Below are 21,968 nucleotides of genomic sequence, written 5' to 3'. Positions count from 1 at the left end.
TGGACACTGGAGGAACTGCAGCTCACACTTGTTTTCTTGTTTTATTTGTTTGCTGGGAAAAGTAGACACCATCTGAGTGTTCACAAGAAGACAATAACCAGTTTCAGGGTGATTTTTTTCTTTTTTGTCGTCTGTCTGTACACAAATTGCTGAACCATGACGAGCTCCAGAACAGCTGCGTGATTCACAGCAGAATTACTGGAAGCACAGTAAAAAGGCACCTGTAGAACATTTTGTTTATCTGATGAAACCGTGGATATGAAGTCTTTTATTCTACTTTAAAGGGGGAAGTTCAAGCTGTTCCACATAAACACCCATCAATCCATCCACCCATGGGCTGGAGCTTATCGCAGCAAAAATGTCACAGGGCAAAAACTGTTTCATAATTTGGATTGTTTAAAGCAGTCAGTATTTCTCTTGAGTGCATGAAGTAGTCACTTGTAATGGTTAAAGAAAATCCACGTTATAATTTAAGATGAAAGTTAGTAATTCCCAGTAAGTGTATATTTGTGCTGGACAAATATGCACTTACAGGCTGTTCACACAGGAACACAGATGAGACAAAAGATGAAGGTAACCTTGACTGATTGATGAATGAGGGGAAGAGAAGAAAGAAGCCAGCAGCATAAAGAGACCACAGACCTTGGATGAAACCTTCCTGGTGGAACCGCTGCAAAGAAACCACTACAATCCTTTTAACACAGCCGAACTAAACCAAGCTGAGATGGTTTGGCATGCAGACGTGGGAACTCCTTCCAAGCTGCTGGAGGAGCTCCAGTGGTGCAAAGCCGCTATCAAAGCAAAGAGGGGGCGACTGTGAAGAATCAGGAGAATCTTAAATATGAAACCCAGTTTGTTTTCCATTTTCTGTTGTTCGGTACAAACATTTGTTATCCCACTGACTTCAGTTCTGTACTGCACTGTGGAAAAAAGAGTCAAAATAAAGTGATGAATGAGTAGATGGGCTTGAACTTGTGACAAGTTCTACAGCAGGATCTTGTAATCATTTTAACTGTGTGATAGCGAGCTCTAATTATAAGTGGTTATCTCTGTTTTCTATATGATTTTATTTGGTAGCTGCCACATATCATGAGTACATGTGATATTTTTTCATAAAGCCCATTTGTAATTTTTTGATGGTAATCAGTATAGATGGTGACACCAGCTAGAAAATATTATTTTTTGAAGACAAAGTCAACTAGAATTCTTACTTGTTCGACTGTTCGATGTCTGAAATGACTCTTTATACCAGTGGTGTCAAACATAAGGTCCAGGGGCCATAATCAGCTTGGGAAAGACTTAAATCTGGCCCTCTGGACAGTTTTAAAAAATGTGACGGAAAGAAGGCATCAATTTTGTACTCTCAACTGTATTTTCATAAGTTTTACACTACTAACAAAACACTTTCATGGCCATTCATACAACACCAAGGTAATCATGTAACAGATAACAATTAAATGCCAGATGTTCCTTTTTTTTTTTATTTCTCATTACAGAAATGTGACTTTTTTTTTTTAACAGTGGGTCCATATTTAAAAGGAATTTTCGTTTTCTTTGAATTAACTCTTTTAAATGTATTATTAAATTAGAAAGAGTGTGATTAGTGTCACCAGCATTTCTTTATCGTGTAGAAGAAGAAGCACATTGTTGAACTTGTGCTCATCACACAGATTAAATGTGAAGTTAAACTTTGCTACCCTGACAGAAACAGGAGATTCACTGGCTCAGCCCACTCAAAGCAGGTTGCATGTGGCCCACAATGTAAAATGAGTTTCACATCCCTGCTTTATACTGTATATAAATGATGACATACTGTATATCATTTTCTGTTGCTTAGGAGTGTAGTAGTAGAGGTAGTACTTTTGTTTAATCTCCTACACAGCAAATTCAAAAGTGTTAAATTTTTTGGTGTTAATAGTCTTCTTGCAAAAGTAGAGTTAATTTCACTCTAAGCAGAATCACATTCTTTTAATGTAACTCTGAGGCGTAAAATGATAGTAGTTAAAATAGAGTGTTAAAAATGAGTGTTTCTCTGTCAAATCTGGAGGTGTTACAATGGAAACATTAACTCTTGACCTCTTAACTCTGAACTCCTAGAGGGGCTATGACACCAATAGAGTAAATTCACAGACTCCGCCCCCAGCACGGCTCCAATCGAAGCTGAAGTGAAGCCGTTTCAGAACATTTTGCTCTACATATTTGAGTTGTTTGCCATGCTTGGTAAGTCATTTTTTCAAAGATTGTTTCAATTATTATTATGAGCTTTTACTTCTGTGGCTCTTTGGAGTTGAGACAAAGCTGTGTGGAAGGCATTAGCCATGTTGCTCGCTGATAGCATAATATTCTGTTTTAGCTAGCTGAAAGGTATTGTTTGCGGGCAAATACCACAGCCTTGAAAAAAAGCTTGCATGTGAATTTTCAGTCAAACTTTTGGTCAAATACACCTAAAACAATGTCTAGAATGTGAAATGTTGGTATAATGGTGCTACTTGAAGCCTGAAAACGATCGCCCATAAAAAATAAATAAATAAATAAAATTAAAAAAAAAACACGAGCAAACAGCAGTAGCAGACGTCCTGACTGGATTCTACGTTAGCATAGATCCCTCCAGAGTTTTGTGCACACGGTTTAGGTAAAAATGAAAAAGGTTGAGGTTTTACATTTAGTTCAGTATTACCTGTTGCCTGTGTCCTTGTCTTTTGGGAAAATACTTTACACAAGTAATGGCTCAAAGAGGATTCCTTTTTTTTTTATTTTTTACTGTGCTGCAATTGTTTACTGGATTATTTGTGCCATTAATTAATGTCAACTAATTTTTATTCGATCTCCGCACAGGATATGCTTGTGAAGATGGAATATGGGGGAGAGCAGAAGTGCGTTGAAGTTCCACAAAGGGATGAATGAAGGACATGCATATTGTATTGAAGAAATAAGTGATGAGAATGCTGTTATTTGCATTTACCAGCTCACCTATGTCAGACCTTTTGATAAACAAAATTCTAATGAAAGTGAGAACATGTATACTGTTACATCTTTCAGAAAATGTTTTGAAATTGTGGTGCACAGTTCAGAATAAATGTTTTTCAAAAACCATTGCGTCTTTTTAGTAAATGTTTATTTCCAAAAGAAATTTCTAGAAGTTCAGAACAGTAAAATTCCCGCTTTTTAGAATGAATTAGAAGATAACTCTTACGTAGTTAAACTAAAATACTCTTTGAGAGTTAATATATAAACTCTTAACACCAAGTGTTAAATTATCAACTCCAGACAGATTTGGTGTTTAACACTAAATCAGAGTTAACGTACCAACTCTCCAAAAAGAGTTAAATTAACACTCTCTGGTGTGGACCCATATAGACACTTTAATAGTGTTGAAATCAAATCCGACAGTGTTAATTTGGACATGCTGGATTTGCTGTGTAGCACTTCTTACCAAATCTCTCCTTTGGCTCCAAGAAGCATCCTGTCCACAGCTTTGACTGCACACTGCCTTTTTAAAATGCTTTTCTGATGGTTTGATCTCTTGCTAATCCAGTGCACATGTTAAAGTGTCCTCAGGTGATCAGCAGGCCATCCTAAATTGCCTCGATTGGATTGGAAGCGTGTGCCACTGAGCTGGACCTCTCCACTGTGTGCTGTTGGAGCTTTTTGGAGCATTTTAATGGCATGATCAAATTCTGTGTGGTACAGACTGTCTAGGGCTCCAGTTTTAGAAAGGGAAACTTCAGTATTTTATAAGTCTGTTACTCATTAGCACTCATTAACAGATCTGTGTTTAGGCTTTGCACTGCTACACAAAACTCTCATCCAATTACAGTCACTTCTGGCTCCAAACAGCAAACATGGTGGAGTCAGTGGGTGCCAGCAGCTGTCAAATTCAGGTTTGTGAAACAGGTTGCTGTGACTTAGTGGTGTGGGAGATCTCTTATCTGAGCGCATGCTGGATTCAATATTAGCTGCCTTAATGTGGACCAAATTGTCCATGACGGTGTACAAGACATAGTTTTTGGATTGCACACTGGTGAATTTGACACCCTGTCGTTCCATATCATTAAAAAAAAAACTCACATTGTTACCTTTCAGACTTCAGTGGTCAGTGAGTTTATTACAGCTGCAGGACTGTCAGCAGACATTAAAATGGACTTTTTAAATTAACCCATCAAAATGAGCACAACAAACTCCACTGACAGACAGAGCAACATAGTCCAGACAGGAAGGGCAGAACAAGCCAGTTTATTGGTCTGTCTGTCCGTTTGTCCTTCCTGCTTGTCCCTGTTTCTGGCTGTCTCTGTCTGTCTCCTCCACTGTCGCATTCAACAGAAGGACGGATCACTATTAAGCAGGGAAAAACAGCGTAATGCGCCAGTCGGTGTACTTGAATTTCCTCTCGGTTGCACTATTTGGCAAAAGAGTGAGGGGCGGGGAGAGAGAGTGAGAAGAGTGAAGGCAGCAGCAATACTGCCGGAAGTGTGGCTCTGGAGTACAATAAAGGCTTTATTCTCGCCTGTATGACTATTAAGTTAAATTAAATAAATTGATAGGAAATTAGATTTTTTTTTACATATGAAAATTAAGAAAAAAATACCTTTGTGAAATAAATATAGAAGGACTATGAGTAACAGCTTCTCCTTTCTTTAAATGCTTTTGATATGATTTGAATTTGCTGGTGTTGTAATAATATTTTGTATGATTCAAGTTCAATATGTGAGTTCTTTCCTATGCAACCTCAGAAAATAAAGAATATCATGTCTATGTCTTGCAAAGTTAACTATAACTTTTATCTATAAATTTACCTTTTCTTTTTTTCTGACTATTTTTTTCTTAGAAAATTTACGTTTTTTCACCATAAAGTTGCAATTTCTTCCTTGCACATTTTCCTGTTTTTTCCCCTTAAACTTTGTCATGAATTTACTTAGTTTTTTTTCTCAAGTTACCAATTTTCTTTCATCAATTTGGCAGATTTCTTTTCTTATGAATTTTCCTGTTTAGTTCTTGTAAATGTGGCAGTTGTTTTCTTGCAAATTTTCTTGCTTTTCCTCATACATTTGTCTGTGTTTTGTTGTCAACGGGTTTCTCATTAATGTATCATTCTTCTAATAAGTTTGCAGATTACTTGTAAATGTCCCCCTTTTTTGACACGTTTCCACATTCATATTCCTACATTTTCTCCCTAGTGTGTCAATTTCTTTTACTTCTCTTATAAATTGGCCTTTTCTCATAAATGTGGCTGTTTTTTCCTGCAAATGTGCTTATTTTTCTTATACATGACCCAAACACAATTCATGAAAATTTGTTTTTTTCTACTAACTTTTCCAGCTTGGTCTCTACTTGTCCAGCCCCTAATTTTTAGCTATTTATTTATTTTTAATTCCTCCAGTGGCACCAATAACTTCGTCACAAAACAGCTGCTTGTTCGTTCGTGTGGTTAAAGTTTTGCACGTCTTTCTTTTGGGCGCTTTTATTATGGAAGGCTTGACCGGAAACATGGCGCCTGGTCGCCTTTAGCTTATCTCTTCGTGGTGAGATGGCCGTGGAGTCTCAGAGGTTCCTGTGAAGTCGAAACGGGCTCTGTGGACAGACAGCAGGAGGCGAGAGAAAGTCCCTCGTTAACGGTCCTCTTCGGCCTCCGTGTTTTAAATGATATCAACGGTAAGACGGAAACAAACATGCACGTGTCTGCTAGCTAGCTAGCTAGTTAGCGCGCAGGTAAACAAGCAGAAACAAAAACACCGTGAGCGCTCGTTTTGTTGGTTACGTGCTCCCGCCGAGGGGGAGGGGCGGGGGGAGCATCAGCAGCGGCAGACTGGGTTAGGTCCGTCTGCCGCTGCTGCTGCTGCCTTTCTGTCTGGGACACTGCTGCCTTTTCCGTAGAAATGCCTTTCCCGGACGCCCCCTTGTCTTCCGCAACTCTGAGGCCCCTATCCGCCCCTTTCCCCTCTCATCTGGAGCTGTAAATAATAGTGAGTATAAAAGAAACCGAGCAACATGGCTGACGCTGGCCCTGCAGAACCTGCTTGGTCGTTTTGTCAGTGCAGATGATGACTGTATGATGATTATTGTGTACATATTTTTTCTAACTGAGCAGATTTGCTCGATGCTCATCAGACTCCCTTGCAGAGAATAAAGGAAGAGGTGTGGGGGCTCGTGCTGCTGCTGCCATGCTGCAGATTAAAAACAGTGTGTGTAAGTCAGCCTCTGGGTTTGCTGCATTGTCTCAGTCAAATGCAGCCAATAAAGTAATTGGTTTTGCATGTTACTGGAAGCGGATTTAAATCCTCCAGCCTGATGGTAGCTACGCCCCCTGTGCCAACTTGTAACCAAAGCAAAGGTCACCTGGAGGCTGGTCCCCCAGGTGAAGCTGTAGCTTACCTGCTGTTGCTTCCCTCACTGAACAGAAAATCAGTAAGGTTTGGGAGTGAATGTGTATTTTTGTCTTTGTCTTTTTGTTTTCTTAGCACCCCAGTGAATGTTAAATATTTGATTTTCCAGTCCTGCTTTTTTGTGTAACCTGAAGGTGACACCGACTCTACCTTTTAGTTTCTCTATTTCTATTTTAATTTTAGCCTACCTGTGTGTCTCTCCTGTTGTTTATCTGCTCTGATGTATTTTTGCACTAGTAAGCCAGTCACTGCACCTCCTCCTCCCTCTTCCTTTTCTATTTTATGTCAGGGTCCAGACCTCCAGTGCTGAAAAATGAAGCAAAAAAACAAACAAAACAACAACCCTGCAGTTCCTCTAATGGCCACTAGAGGCTCCAACAGTTGTTAAAGCTGTTAAAATGGCCAACTTTACAGTTTACAAATTTTCTTGAAGCCAGTAGTGTCGTGGTTACTTTGTGCACTTAGCAAGTGAAAGGTTGCTAAGCTCAAAGCTAATATGCTTTAATGTTGCTACAGTCACCTGTTTCAGCATTCACCTGTCCGTCAAAGAGGCCATGCCCCTAACTTTAAACCTCAGCAAAATCACAACAGGTGACTTATATAAACGTTATGTAGACTGTATAGTTGCCATGCAGGTGGAAAATATCCATAAAGACCAAAACTGTTTTATCAGGTTGCAAACATTTTAACATGATGGTCTATGAGGACTGACTCTGTTGTAACCAGCCTCTAGTGGGCATTAGAGGAATTGCAGTTTTTGACACTTCCACGTTACATCATTGTTATCATGGACAATGATGTCCCATTGTCCATGGGACATCATTGTCAGTGATGCCTGTAGTCTGTAACACAAGCTGACAGAGGTCAGTGATGATCATACAGTCGCCCTTCTGGTGTTTATTAATGAAAGAAAACCATTTAAAAAAACATGAAGAAAATGAATAAATTATATAAAGTCAGCATGATAAGAATCTAAATGAGTGGCTATGCCGTCAAAGACACCAGAACACCAAACCTGCCAGAAACCTTTTTGAGCTCAGTGTTACACTGTTTAAAAGCACATGTTAGGGAAACTCTAGATTTATTTTACTTTCTGAATCACGACCCTGAAGAACAGTTTGGGCAGTGCTGGGACTTGATGTAATCCAGATGTTTTGGGAGGTGAAAGAACCCCAGAATTCCTCCATAGATTTTTCTAGTCTGGGTTTCCTTACGGTACCCCTACAGAGTGTGTGAGTACTCGTATTACTGTTGTTGTGGAGACGGATCTGTTCACGCAGTCACATTGCGGGGATGTGCAGCTCTTTCCAGTCCCCGTGAGCTCAGGTGTTAAATCTTTAAGGTTCACACTTGGTTACGGGTTAAGCTCGGGAATGTTGTCAGCCCTGATGGGGTAATTCTCCAGGAAATGAATGCAAGTGAGCTATTAGTTGGACCGATTGACGCTGATTCGTTGCTGTCCAGATTTCCTCTTCCCCTCAGGACGGCAGATGACTAATCCTGTGTTGCTCCAGGCAACGAGAGGAAAATCATCACCAGCTGCAGCCAAGCACTGCAGAGCGTCTCTGGTGTTTCTGGTGGGTTAGTCTCCTCTGCAGGTGAGCGGGAGCGTGTTTGAACATCTGCTCTGCTGATAAAACCATCAGAAAACCCGTTTTTCTTTCCTCGCTAGTTCTGCTGCCCAGCACCAAACCATTTGCTCTTTTATTGTGAAACGTGTGCTGATGGATCAACCCAACGAGTGAGCAATCAGTAGTGAAGGAAACATACAGCCTCTGAGGCCGGTTTCACAAAGATGGAGCTTGATTATGGTTGATTTAAAACGAATAGAATACCTTCATACTGAAAGAACACATCCAGCTGCTTACCCCAGTAGAAAATGTTGGTTAGAAGAAGAGGAAGCTCACAGGGAACGCTTAAAACGATTAAAAATGGTGCTGAGGTTATGTGGTGGGGGTTTTTATTTTTTTGTTTCTGTGGATAGATCGTGAACAGGATGTCAGCAGTCAGATTCGGGCAGTTTAGTAGTAAATCATGGCATTTTTGCTAAAGTGGGCGTTTATAGAGATTCACAATGGCTCATTCTTCTGCAGAAGTATACAGTGTGGAAACGTTGGGCAATGTTAAATAAAATGTAGTATAAAATCAGACTGCTGTTTTTAAACAAAGTCAACATCTGGCTTGTTAGCTTGTTAGCTCGTTAGCTTTCACGCGTCTGTTATTTCACTGATGGCCTCAAAATTATTTGAAATTTCAAGGAAATTTGCGATAATGATGTAAATAGGTAAAAACAAATACTGAACAATATTTTTGTGTGATTGCAGCTTGCAGGCAGCAGCGTTACTGTGTTATAGCAGTGATGAAGCATAAGTCAAATAACAGTCAAGAACAGAAGTTGCCTATGTTGCGTTTTCAATGGAAACTTTAAGTAAAAGTATAGTAAAACTGCTTAATACTGCTTAATAATAATAATTCAGGTAGTGTAACCTTCACATAATGAAACTGAAAAATATTTTGTACCTGGGATGTTTCCTGTTAACCAGTTACTTAAAGCCCTCCTTTTCTACCATGCAACTGCATCAGTAATTTGGTCCAGCAAGCGAGTGCTCCGTTGTTTATTATTAGTCATTTGTTTATGCTAATAACACAAACAAATGTTATTAGCATTTATTTATGGAGGCTGAGACGCTGCTCTCGCTCTCACGGATGTCTGAAGTTTCGTTTTATGTTTAAGGGAACATAAACTCATACCACCTTTATATTATATGACCTTTTTGTAATCACTTTAAAATTTATAGCAGTATTATTGTAGACTGCATCATGTGTCACAGCCCTAATTTTTATTCATTTATTTATTAACCTTTATTTAACCAGGAAGATCCCATTGAGATTAAAAACCTCTTTTTCAAGGGAGGCCTGGCCAAGATAGGCAGCAGCAGATGTCTCACAGTTACAGAAATTACTCAAACACAGGCAGCAACAACACACATGCAACAATAAGTAAAAGAATACAAATAAAATAAAATAAAATTTAATAAAATTCAAATAAAAATAAAAAAGTCAGTTAAAAGGACAATCAATCTAATTGAAACACTTGCAAGTTATGGACTTGGCCTCAAGGATTCGTAGTTTGGATTTAAAAGCACTTAATGAAATGAATTCAGTCATTTTCCATTCCTTCTGCAGTTTGTTCCAAGCCGAGGGGGCTAAATGGACAAAAGCTCTTTTACCAAGTTCAGTTCGGGCAAATGGAATCACCATAATCCAGCACAGGCAAGAATGTTGCAGCAACAAGCCGCTTCTTTGTATTAAAAGAGAAACACAACTTATTTTGAAAATCAAATCTCAATTAGCAGTCACTTCAATTGCTCGCCTCAAAGCAGGGAAAAGTTCATGTCACAACCAGTTATTTTGCAGCTCAACCACCAGGCCTGAAGTAGATTCGAAAAATCGTTGTCAAGATCGATGAAGAAGCGAGGGATGGACAGACGTACAGAGATTTCCCACGTTGTTGGGAAGATGGCAGTGGAGTTCAGTCGGGGCAAGTCTTGAAGGTGTAGGTTTGAAGTCTTGAGCACAGCAGACAGTGAGCAGTTAGGGGGTCAGATGTGATACGTAACAACCCGCATACAGTTAAATAATACACTGCAGGCCTTCCTCCCAGGCTCCACTGATTAATAATTGAAGTCTCATGTTCAGGACATGAAACCTGCTCTCTCTTTTCCAACGTGAGATACAAGGTGCAGCGTGGCCTGTTGCCAGTTAGGAAAAAATATGTAATATTCAAGGAAAAGCTTTTGTAGTGCATGTATAGAGGTAGGTCTTTAATTCTAATTACTGATTTGACCAGTTCCCGCCTGATGGTGGATAAATGAGCACTTGTGTTGTCAGTTTTCAGATCAGGATATTGACTACAGATTTCACGATCTTTCGTCATCTTCAAGTGTTTGACAGTCAGGCGGCGTGCCGTGTCTAATTTAGGCATGTCTGTGAGCAAGGCGGTTATCCACCCACTGGTTGTTCTGGCAGAAACAGCGTTTGTGTGTTGGTTCAAGCTCCCGTCTGATGAATAAAACAAAGTTAAGAGGGTCTGATAAATATTGCAGCCTGCGATCAGAGTTCAGGGCCGATGCTCAGTTTGGATGGCAGATTCATCTCTCTGTCCCTTAAACCTGTTCTGAATATCCTGTCCCTCACCTGGAATTTGCTATAAATCAATAAAATCTGAGGGAACAGGTGTGCTTTGAAGATGGCTGTCAAATGGAAGACTTCTAGTAACTACCAAATTTACAAAACTTTCACTGGTGGATTTTAATTACGTGTTTAAGTAAAATTGTCACAGTTTATCACAGAAAATTAGTTTGAAGTGCCGACTTACTATAATCATGTAAGTCAAGATCCATTGACAAGCTTCTTTTTATTTAATATTTTAGGGTTTTGTGGCTGTTTATTTTTCTTTGAAGGCGGTATTGAGATTGTTCGTGGGTCAGCTCTGGCTCTTGGGTGTGTCCCGATGCTTTTGCCTGAATGTAATCTTCCATATTTTGTCTAGATTTCACTTTTTAAGGTTTTTCTACTTTGTTATTTGTTTTTATTCGCGATATTCTGCAGTCATGCAGATGTTGTTGGGTCTGTTGTGGTAAACTAAGAGCCGAGCCCGAAGGCAACGCCGTCAATTTACTGGTCGATCTGTCAGACCTTAACAGAGAGAGAATTTAAATATGAAGATGTTATTGTGATGTGATCACAGCATGGAACTTCATTATGACACATGTCATTTACTGTAACATCAAAAACATTTAGGGTTATTTTCTGAGTAATACGAGAAAGCCATCGGTGCTGAATAATTGTTTAATGAAATGATTTCTGTCACAGGTTTGAATCTGGTTTTGCTGAAGAGGGTTGAGCAAAACGAGCTCCAGGTCCTAGAAAGCGACCTGCTGAACCGCTCATCAACTGTGCTGAATACTGCAGACCGGGTAACCACTGCACAGCCTCATTAACCGCCTCAGTTTGTCTCTACTTTTAGATAAAATTGGTGTAATTTTAAAGCCATTATGTGATGATAATTATAACACTAATTTTTTGTTGGGTCTTTGTGGATTGATGATGCACATTCAGTCGTGTGTGAAAGAAAGTTTCCACAGGACTCTCTGCAGCTCTGTGAAAAACTAAGTGTGTCCTGTGATTCAGAGGCTTGTAGACTCACCTTTAGCAGGAGTAACCTGAAGTAATGTTTGACTATCAGTCCCTCATGTTCTTGTGGAGGAATTTTGACCCACACTTCTTGTGACGTTGCTTCAGTTTATTGATGTTTGCAGGCATTTGTTGTTTCACAGCTCTCTGAAGGTCCCACCACAGCATTTCAGTCAGGTTGAGGTCTGGACTTTAACTGGGCCATTGCATCACCTCGATTCTTTTTCGGCCATTTTATTGTTGATTTGTTCCTGTGCACACTTGAGTGCTCCAGACCAGAAAACTTACAAAATATCCAGTTTTGGACCATTCTGTTTTTGATTAACAACACCTTGATGCTACTTACCCTCCTAATTCCTATGCAAGCACTTAGGGTGAATTTAGTTTTTCACAGGACTGTAAAACTGGCTGACATCCAGCAAAGACAACAAGTTAATCTTACGGTATTTAACAGAAATGAGTGTTTTTTTTGTCATTTCTGACATTTGTCAGAAAAATCTCTCTTAATCCTAAGGAAATGAAACCCCAATTTAATAAAGCTTGTCACCAATCATATTGGTGATTTGAAGTTTCTATTTAGTAGAAAGTGGGATGTTATTTCATAGATTTGGACCACACTCATCCTCAGCTTCACATGTAAGAATACTTTAGTTGTGTCCCATCATCTTTCTGATTCTTACGTCTGGGATCTGGTTGCATAATTGTGTGCTTATTAAACATTTTGTCTTCCGTGAACAATACAAATGAAAACAGTCACGGTATCAAGGTGCCGAGCCTCTAGGTGTAAGTGTGTGCACCATAGATAAAGAGCTTAAGGAAGGAAGAAAAGACTGAGGCTGTGTGCAAGTGGGTGTGTGATTGGATGAAGTGTATAGTGATTTGAGCTGAAGGAAAAAGTTCAGTATAAAAATGTCACTTCACCTCTTCCTCCCAGTGCACATAATATTTGATACCAACATGTTCTATGTATGTAAAGATATGTGCATGTATTATACAGGCAATAGTAGTTAGCGCAGCTTGATCAAGGAGTATTATATTTAGTATTAAAATACTTAAGCAGTTAAATGGGGTCAGAGTTGTTGAGTTCCCCCCCCCTGCATCTGGTCTTTGTGCCCCACCAAGCTCTACTTGTGTTGGACCTGTTTGAATGGAAAATTCCCAAAACAGAAAGGCTCTGACATCATGTTTTGTTGATCATGTACAAACATTTTCCACCACTAGATGTCAGTAAAGTCACAGATAATAACTCCTCTGTGTTTTGTTTTGTTTTTTGTCCTTGGCAGGTTTGAGCTGTAGCTGTGTGGCCGGGCAGCCTGGCTGCCCCCCTGCCTCCAGATGAATGAAGAACACTCCGGGACACAGAGACACAGCTGATACAGGTCAGGACGCCCTCACTGCCCCGACACACACTGCTGCACAGAAATAGTGTTTGTTTTCTGTTGCATTTCCAGTCAAGTCCAGTGTGTTAGAAATGAATACAGATAGTTGACCAGTCTTAATCATACCTCGTAAGACCTGTCATTCAAATCCAAAGATGGTTGTAGTGGTGACTTAGAGATACTGACAACTGCAAGCAGCAGTGATGAGTAGAAATTCCTGTTGTACTTTTAATGAAGTCAGCCTGAGTGGTGCATGCATTGCTGCTGCACTGTGGTACAAAGTCTCTGTGGGCCACGCAGCCACAAAGAAATTGACAGTCATGCAGAAGTGCATGACGGTGAACTCACTGTGAAATGATGAAGTTCATGAAACTTAGAGACTCACAGAAACTATAACACGCCTCTTTGGGTTAGGCGTGTTTGGATCTCAGAGGGTTCATTCATTTAAAATCTCCTTGAAACTTGCTGCAAAGAGAGAGTCCAACATAACCAAGTGTTTACTTTTGAAGCCCTAAGCTTTGGTCACTGTGTTTAAATGTCTCAGCGTTCACAAATTAAAGGCTAATGTAGCCACTGAAGAACACAGGCTGAGCCTAAATATTCAGTTTGGACTGTATATGAGACTCAAATTAAAGCAGGTGAATATTTTAAATGAATTATAAACTTCATCCGTCTTTCCAGTTTCTTAACTATTTATCTGTCTTGAGGTTGGGGGGGGGGGGGGGGGTCAAAACTTACACAGGGCAGACGGCAGAGTAGTAAGCTGACAGTCACAGTGCTAACAGAGACAACCACATGTTGACAACCACACACTGTCAAATCCACTGCAATGGCCAGTCTAGATTCGCTCAGTGATATAAGATGCATAATTTTGGATTGTGGGAGGAAGGCGAAGTATCTAGAAAGAATCTGAAGAAACGACCCGGTGGCAAGCTTTGAGGTGACATCATATCACAGTTTGAAACAGCAGTGTTGAAGGGTTAGCAAAGACTTTACCATGTAAAAGCAGTTTAGGAATCTAGCCTACTTAAATTAGGGAACAAAGGTGGAGCGCTATCAGCTGAACATGAGTGATCATCACATCTTCTTCTTTAGGCTACGTCCACACGTACACGGGTATTTTTGAAAGCGCAGATTTTTCTATACGTAAATGCCATTTTGGGTCACTGAAAACAGAATTTTTTAAAAACTCCTGCCAGGCTGGAGATTTTCAAAAACTGTTTTTGCGTTTACGTGTGGACGAGGAATACGGAGATTCAGTCACACAATGTCAAAGGTGTGCGCCGTTTTTCACGTCACAGCGTGCGCGTAATTGTTTACATGAGATGAATTTCTTCAATGGCGGACATAAACAAAATACTGTTGCTGTTAATCTTACTATCTGCAGTTTCACACGCTTACATACAAAAACGCAGTTACTGCCCCTCCAGTTAGAAAGACAGAGGTGAACTGTCTTTCTAACAGAGTGAACTTCGGACGTGGCTTCTACATTCAACACAGACGCTCTCACAACCCAAATCCTGGTGCTGGTTTTGAATAAATTAAATTTAAAAAAAAGAATACAATCTATGTATGCTGTATGCATTTTGCTCTTTCCTAAGTTGTGAGTCCACACAACACTCAAAATACTGTCTTTAGTTATTAATATTTGAAATGATGAAGGCACTTGAAAAGTAACACCTAATTAGCTGCCTTTCCAGAAAAACAAAAACTTTTCGTTAGTACTTAAGGTTTTGTGAGGGTACAAAACCCTGTTTACTCTTTCCCTGCCAGGCTTCTAGACTTCTGATTGGCCAACATTTTGTTTTTAGTGTTTACATGTGAATGGAGATATGGAGGGAAAAAAAAAAACGAAAACAGAAAATCTCAGTTTTCAAAAAGAAATAAAAAAATACACCTTTACAGATAGATAGGGCTGTGCGATATGACCAAAATCTCATATCCCGATATTAAGACATCTATCGTCCCGATAACGATTTAAATCACAAAAATGTAACATTTTCTGTAAATTCTGTGAATCTCGGGCAGCTCGACTTGCATGAAGTGTTTCCAGCTGCAAGTCATGTAGCTGGAGTCGAGTGTTTTAACCGACGCATGAAACGATACATTTTTAGACATAAGTTGTAACGGCCGCCGTTTTCTTTGTGAGTATTTATTACACGGCGTGCTGCGGGGAAAAGCCTGTTCTAACGTTTGAGTCTAAGGTTTAGTTTTTAGCACCTGCCGGCTCTTTTTTACTTCTCATCTGTAAATAATCTGCTCTTTCACATGATTCAGTTTCTTTTGAAAAATCTCAACAGGATCTTGAGCTTTATTGTGAAAGGTTTATGTGGAACATAAACAAGCGGACACGCGATGGTGCTACCGTTGTTGTTGCTAACGACAACGCATAAAAACAGGTGCTTGTCCGTCCGTAGTGTGGTTATATAAAATATAAGAGAAAGAGAGAACTTTAAGAAATGAATATAGCCGCTACAGTGACCATCAAAACGGTGAAAAAAATATTGCCGTAAACAGTTTATTTTGTGACACCACGAAACAAACGATAGCGTAAAATGAAATGACAGACGTTTTTATATCGTCATCTGATATATATCGTTATATCCAACAGCCCTACAGATAGATATGCCTTTTGTATTGTTGGTTTGCCCTCTTCTGGCTATAAATGCAGCCTTTGGATGGTTCAGTTCTAATCGAATGTGATTTTGTTGTTGTTGTTTTTTTTGTCCAGTTTTAAAAGCATTAGAGCAGAAACACCAGTTTTCTTTCAGAGGAGGTTGATGAATGCTCAGAGCTGGTAATAACTGTGGCTTCCCGAATTACATCAGAAGACGTGCTGTTTGTTACAAAGTGATGCAGCAGTATGTGAGTCAGTGCCTGGGCGTTTTTCCACCTTAATTCAAATGTCTCTAATAAAGGCGAGCAGTAACAGGAAATATCCAGGACTTGGAGTAAATAGGCTGGAACACATAAAACCATCACCATTTTATATGAGCAGGAAGCTGCCGTTTGGTAAATGATCTGTATCGTGTGTTTCTCCTCAGGGCATGCAGGTGTTTCTGCCAATATGATGAAGAAAAAGAACCCGCACAAGTGAGTAAAGACGTGCTGCGGCTCATTTATTTTTATCCGGCCTGAATATTTGCTCTCGTGTGCAACTTTTTAAGGGCAGGGAGCATTGATTGTATTGTTTTGCATAAAGGAAGCATAAGAGCAGCCTCGGCCCGCCCACCAAAGTCCTGTCGCAGCCTCGACGCAACATCGTTGGCTGCCGGATCCAACACGTCTGGAAGGAAGGAGGAGGACATGTGATCTGGAAAGGAACTGTACTCGACCAGGTAACCAAAGGTTTCTATAAACTGTCCAATCATATGTCACTCCATTCTGTCTGTATACACCTGAGCTCACTTTCTTCTGTGTTAAAGATATAAAAGAACAATGTGACCACTGATACCACCACTTTTGAAGCTTCAGTGTTAACGTTTTGGCAGCTGCCATGTTATTTTTTTTGATAGCCAGAATTGACTTTAACTGGAGCTAATGCTGGCTTGCTTGGTTAGCATTGCACAGAGAGATGCCTGCAAATGAAATACTTGGATTTCACTCACCAAAACTAGAGCACACTAATGGGTGGTCTGTTTGTTATTTATTGTTGCTACTTACTTCTGAGGTAACTGCGAGACAGAAACTACACACCCTATAGAGAGGTGTATTTCAGTGACTTGAATTACTTAAGACAGGGGTGGGCAACTCCAGGCCTCAAGGGCCAGTGTCCTGCATGTTTTAGATCTCACCCTGGGTCAACACACCTGAATCAAATGATTAGTTCATTACCAGGCCTCTGGAGAACTTCAAGACATGCTGAGGAGCTAATTTAGCCCTTTGAATCAGCTGTGTTGGATTAAGGGCACATCTAAAACCTGCAGGACATGGACCCTTGAGGCCTGGAGTTGCCTATACCTGACTTAAGGTAAAGCTCAACAGAGTGGTAAAGCATTTCCTAACTTACATAATTAATTAGTAAACTATTTAAAAAACTGCAGTTTTAGGCACTTGGCCTTAATTTTTCTGTTGCTGTCATATTATTAAATATTATTATTATGTTACTGTTGCATTAATTTATGAGGTTGTGTGGACACAAGCACAAAAATTGGGTATTTGTGTCCCACAGGTGCCTGTGAACCCGTCTCTCTATCTGATAAAGTATGATGGATTTGACTGTGTTTATGGTTTGGAGCTTCATAAAGATGAGAGGGTTCAGGGGCTGGAAGTGCTCCCCGACAGACTTGGTAAGGCTGAACATAATTTAAACCCTTTTATTTTTCTTCTTCGTCTAAAGGACACAGCAGACATGTAAACAAGTAACATGAGTCGTGATTTCATTTTGACCCCATCAGCTAAGTCCCGTCTGACAGACGTCAACCTGGCCGACGCCATGATAGGTAAAGCGGTGGAGCACATGTTTGAGACGGAGGAGGGTCCGAAGGAGGAGTGGAGGGGTATGGTGCTGGCCCGGGCTCCCATCATGACCAGCTGGTTCTACATCACCTACGAGAAAGACCCTGTCCTGTACATGTACCAGCTGCTGGACGACTACAAAGAAGGAGACCTGCGCATCATGCCCGACTCTAGTGAGTGAAATAAATTTTTAAAGAGACTTTGCCGAGCATTTGGATCATATTTGCATATGTTGTCCACATTAAAGGCCATTTTCTGTTTAAACAAAATGAAAGTTGATGTGCTTTCTATGTGGTAAGGATCGTATTCTAAATGAACTATTCTATATTTTCTAATATTTCTGCTTTTAATTTCGTCTAAAAGTTGTGCTGCACAGTCTCACCTCCATGCATTATATATACATTGGTTAGCTGCAGTTGTTGGGCAGCAATTGGCTTTTGGGAGAAATCGTCCATCCCCATTCACGCTGTTCTTATTCATGGACTGTAGAAAAAATGCACTTTTATCAAAGCTGCTTGCGTACAACTAGTTTTTGTAAAGTAATCTTGAAGGATTACTTGTGTAAAGGGTCAGATTTACCCCTAACAGTAACCTAACCAAGCACAGTACTGTGCAGAAGTCTTGCTTCAACCCTAATTTATTTATTTATTATTTTTAACTACATGGCTTTTAAGGAGGCAGACTTTCTTTTGATTTTTGAAAAAGCGGTTTTCAGCAGTAGTTCTTCATCATGAGGCTTTTTGGAAATCTTTCAGGTTTTCTTTTGACATTGGAAACTTCTTCAAATATCTGAAAAAGACTATAGACACGAGATAAACAGTAACTGAACATCATGTCCTTGAGGAATAAAATCCAGCAAAGACCTGACACATGATGTTAGAGATGTATCTGGAGCTTCAGGTGTTTCATCTATTGTTTACTGAAGCCTCATCAGAATTGATTTAAGTGGAAGGATGGCTGTTAAGAAGCCATTCTTACTGAAGGGAAACGGGGAGACACATTACACAACAACTGAACTGAAAATCAGTTGCAACAGCTCTGACGGAGTGATGAATCTAAATTTGAAATATTTTGGTTCAACTTATTGTCAGTGTGTACAGAGGAGGTTGGGAGAGGTACAACAGTGAGCCATGTAAAGCATGGTGGAGCCTCTGTCATAGTTTGTAACTGGACATTATGGAATCATGAATCCAGACAAATACCATTAGATTTTGAATCACCATGCAATACCATCTGAAAAGCAATGATCCCAAATACACTGCCAATGCAGTAAAAGGATTGGCACATGGATAGAGAAACACACAAAGGAACATAATGAGTCACTATCAGGCCTTCCATAGAGCCCGGCCTAAACCTGACCCAAAGAGTAAGTGAGAATAAAAAGCCCATAGAAATGAAACTATACAGCAGATGGAGAAAAAATAAAACTAAGTGCAAAAATAAATGTCCAAATAGACTTCATGTTCACCCCTATTAGCGGGAGTTTGTAGGTCTTTAAAGTGGAACAGTACTTTCTGTCTCAGTGTTAGGACCGATTTAAAACGATAAACTGTGAGTTATGGGTGCAACCTCAACATTGCAAAATGGGCTAAAACCTTAAAATGCAAACATGTTGGTGAATCTGTAACATTTTTACCTATTTAAGAAAACAAACAAACACACACATCTGTTTTAGCACCTGTCTCACTTTCTCCTGCAGATGACAGCGTCCCAACAGAGAGGGAGCCAGGCGAGGTGGTGGACAGTCTGGTGGGTAAACAGGTCGAGTACGCCAAAGAGGACGGCGGCAAACGAACAGGCATGGTCATCCACCAGGTAGAGGCCAAGCCGTCCGTCTACTTCATCAAGTTTGATGATGACTTCCTCATTTATGTGTATGACCTGGTCAAAACTTCGTAAGACTCTGTGGATTTCCTGAAGCCCACCCAAACCCAGTGAGATGGAAAGAAAATGCAGCACACGTCAAGACATCTGAAGCATTTAACCCGGACTTGTTCTTCGGACCATCAAAGATGAAAATAAAGACTGAAAAGAAGATTTTTCACAGCGGGAAATTAGAACAAAGGCTGTTTTTGCGAGTCAACTTGTTTCTCTGCAGGAAGGTTTAAAATGGAAAAAAGACCTTCTTTAAACCCTTAAAATAATAGGAAAAAGTTACCTTTTAATAGGTCTAAAAGCTTTTGAAGCCCTGTATTACATTTCTGGAAAAAAAGAAAGTTATGTAAAAGATCAATTTTAGATTAGAAAATAATACAACATGGATTAGATTCAAGAAGAGGCTTCCTTTTTTTTTTTTTTTTGTACTAAACAGCGATCTTGTGAATAGATCAATAGTAGTCATCTCTTTTTTGCTTGAGCATTTAGAGATTCTTCTGGAAAGATTTCTGTGTCATGTTTTCTACTGAAGCTCACCTGGCCACAGAAAAACAAGCAGACTCCCAGTGAAGAAATGTAGCCTGAAGCCGGTTGTTGGAAGGGACTTGACTAGAAATCAACAAATCAAACAGACTAGAAGATGAAGATGATGATTATGATGAAGATGATAAAGCAGAAGAAGGATTCTTGGACTGGAACATTTCTAGTCACGATGAAGGAGGAGTTGGTGTTTGGACTCAGACGCCACATCTCAGTGTTGACGATAACTTCTCCATCTGCCTAGCATTACCATGTATGGAAGCTCATTTCTGCCATGATTAAAAAATACTCATGCTAAAGGCAGTATTACAATATTTCTAAGTAAAAATTATGACGCCCTAAATCCGAATAATCAGATAGTTTTGAAGGGTAGCTAGATGCGCCGTTTGGTATACGCGTCACTGAATCATGAATTCATACATTTGCATTTCTGTGTGAATATGCAGAATTTGTAGTTCAGGCTCTGTTGGCCAGTAACGAAGGTAAACAGAGCAAAGCAAGTGAGGATTGTCTGACAGTGATTTAGAACATGACAGCCAGAAATGCTGGTTGTTCCCAGGGGTTAATTCAGCAAATACGTCCACAAACATCCAATCATTTTCACAATTTTACAAGTTTAGTTAGTTTAGTTGTTCAAAGAAAATGATAGGGGAAAAAAAAAATCAGAATCTTGACTATTTTTTTAGATTCATTTCCGACATCAGTTTTATTTAATATTACAAACTTTTACAAACAAAGCCAAAAGTATTCACTTATTATGTTGATGTTGAACTAAGTAAACAGTATTTCATTTTAAGATCAGATTAAATAATACTTTGACTTGCTAGCTAATATTTAAACTAATGATATACAATCCTTGCTCAGTGAGATAAAATCTTTGACTTTAAAACAGGGTCATGTTTCATAAGTCTGACTAAGCAAGGCTTTTATTGTTGGTTAGTTTTTGTTGTATTTAAATGGTCATTTTTTTCTTGGTACAAATGGGCTTCCATACAACAGAACTCCATAAGACAGGAAGTGAAACAAACTGGTTCCATTTTGACAGTTTAATGTCAAAGCTGGACTTTGTAAAGCCCTGGAAACTGTTGGCCCAAACTTCATCCAAGCCGGGTGGTTTGGTGACATCTCTCTGAAAAAGGAACTGTTGAAAACATCAAAATGACCTTTGGAAATATCCTAAACGCCAATTTGTGGCCCATCTGATTGGATGAAGGAAAAACTACATTTTTTGTTTGGCTCTTGTACAGAGAAAACCAAGCTTATTTTCATCACATTGTGTGCTACTCACACAGACCCCATGTTTAAAAAAAACAAAAACAAAACTCCAGCAGTTCCAAACTGTGATTTTAAAAAAAAGAAAAGAAAAAAAGTTTTTGTTCTTTTTTTGCTTTCGTCTTTGCCAAAATCCCCCCTTCTTGTCGTGAAGTTGTTTGATGTTAAAGATGATTGCTTTTTGTTTTCTGTTTTTTCTCGTGATTTCACTAAAGCCTTTGGATTTACTCTCGTGTTGTCTTTTCTAAGTCGTCAAAAAAAAAAGAAGGAAAAATGGGGCCGAGAAAACGAAACTGAACCATGGCCAAAGCCCTTTCTGTCCTTTTGGAGTTTGTTTAAAAAAAAACAACAAAAAACAACAACAAAAAAAAACTTGTCATGGATAGCAGGCAAACACCTGGCTGTGTCACTATTCATGGAAAAACAGACTTTGAGAGCAGAAAGCCTGACTTAATGCTCCTTAAACCTGAAAGGATGGAGGCATGAAGAATGCTTCCTGGACACTTTGTATTGTGTGTTGGACTTTTGAAGTCACTAGAACGCACAAGGACAGACAGATTTGCTGTAGCGCTACAGTCATGTTTCCAACCTTGAAACCATTGGTGAGACCTGAAACTTCTGTCAAGAGCGCTGGGAGCCTAAATCCGGTTCACTTCCATGTTTGGCTTGATAACATTATAACTGAAAATATCCCAGTTTGTATTTACACACAAACCAAAAGATCACAGACTCTTCGTGGGCAGATCGGATCTTCTCCTGGACGTCTTGGAAAGAGCTTCTGTGGGTGCTCACGAGGTGATCCGGTCTGCTTCACAGCATGTATGCAGTAAGAGAGGACACAGTTGGTCGTGTTTAGTATATAAAGAGA

At 39.6% G+C, this 21,968-nt stretch overlaps 1 protein-coding gene and 1 long non-coding RNA gene across 4 annotated transcripts; both read left to right on the top strand.

The window, feature by feature from the left end:
- The first annotated feature begins 2,016 nt into the window (after positions 1-2,016).
- LOC146665662 (uncharacterized) lies at positions 2,017-3,093 on the top strand. Its single transcript, XR_014912403.1, has 2 exons — positions 2,017-2,220; positions 2,836-3,093. It is a non-coding gene; the product is annotated as an uncharacterized LOC146665662 (long non-coding RNA).
- A 2,402-nt stretch (positions 3,094-5,495) lies between these two features.
- Positions 5,496-21,150, top strand: LOC146665661 (spindlin-1-like). Of its 3 annotated transcripts, XM_085413376.1 has the most exons (8): positions 5,500-5,649; positions 11,256-11,359; positions 12,860-12,955; positions 16,000-16,048; positions 16,158-16,293; positions 17,127-17,244; positions 17,353-17,586; positions 19,113-21,150. In XM_085413376.1, the coding sequence occupies exons 3-8, from the start codon at positions 12,916-12,918 to the stop codon at positions 19,310-19,312; spliced, it is 777 nt and encodes a 258-aa protein (XP_085269502.1). In that variant the 5' UTR covers positions 5,500-5,649; positions 11,256-11,359; positions 12,860-12,915; the 3' UTR covers positions 19,313-21,150. The 3 variants fall into 3 exon arrangements, with proteins under 3 accessions (XP_085269501.1, XP_085269502.1, XP_085269503.1); XM_085413375.1 differs by lacking the exon at positions 11,256-11,359 and having other exon boundaries at positions 5,496-5,649; XM_085413377.1 differs by lacking the exons at positions 5,500-5,649; positions 11,256-11,359 and adding an exon at positions 5,796-5,960.
- Positions 21,151-21,968: the final 818 nt, after the last annotated feature.

Source organism: Rhamphochromis longiceps, linkage group LG7 (assembly GCF_057381845.1).
Source record: "Rhamphochromis longiceps isolate RC_006_pf linkage group LG7, R_longiceps_female_GT1.1, whole genome shotgun sequence".
Lineage (NCBI taxonomy): Eukaryota > Metazoa > Chordata > Actinopteri > Cichliformes > Cichlidae > Rhamphochromis > Rhamphochromis longiceps.
The sequence above is the reverse complement of the archived record's forward strand: the minus strand, read 5'-3'. Positions and strand labels throughout refer to the sequence as shown.

Excerpts from the sequence above, each read along its gene's own strand:
- LOC146665661 (XM_085413375.1), top strand. The coding sequence starts at position 12,916 with ATGAAGAACACTCCGGGACACAGAGACACAGCTGATACAG. Across the intron at positions 17,245-17,352 it reads AGTGCTCCCCGACAGACTTG|CTAAGTCCCGTCTGACAGAC; the intron begins GTAAGGCTGAAC and ends TGACCCCATCAG. Across the intron at positions 17,587-19,112 it reads GCGCATCATGCCCGACTCTA|ATGACAGCGTCCCAACAGAG; the intron begins GTGAGTGAAATA and ends TTTCTCCTGCAG.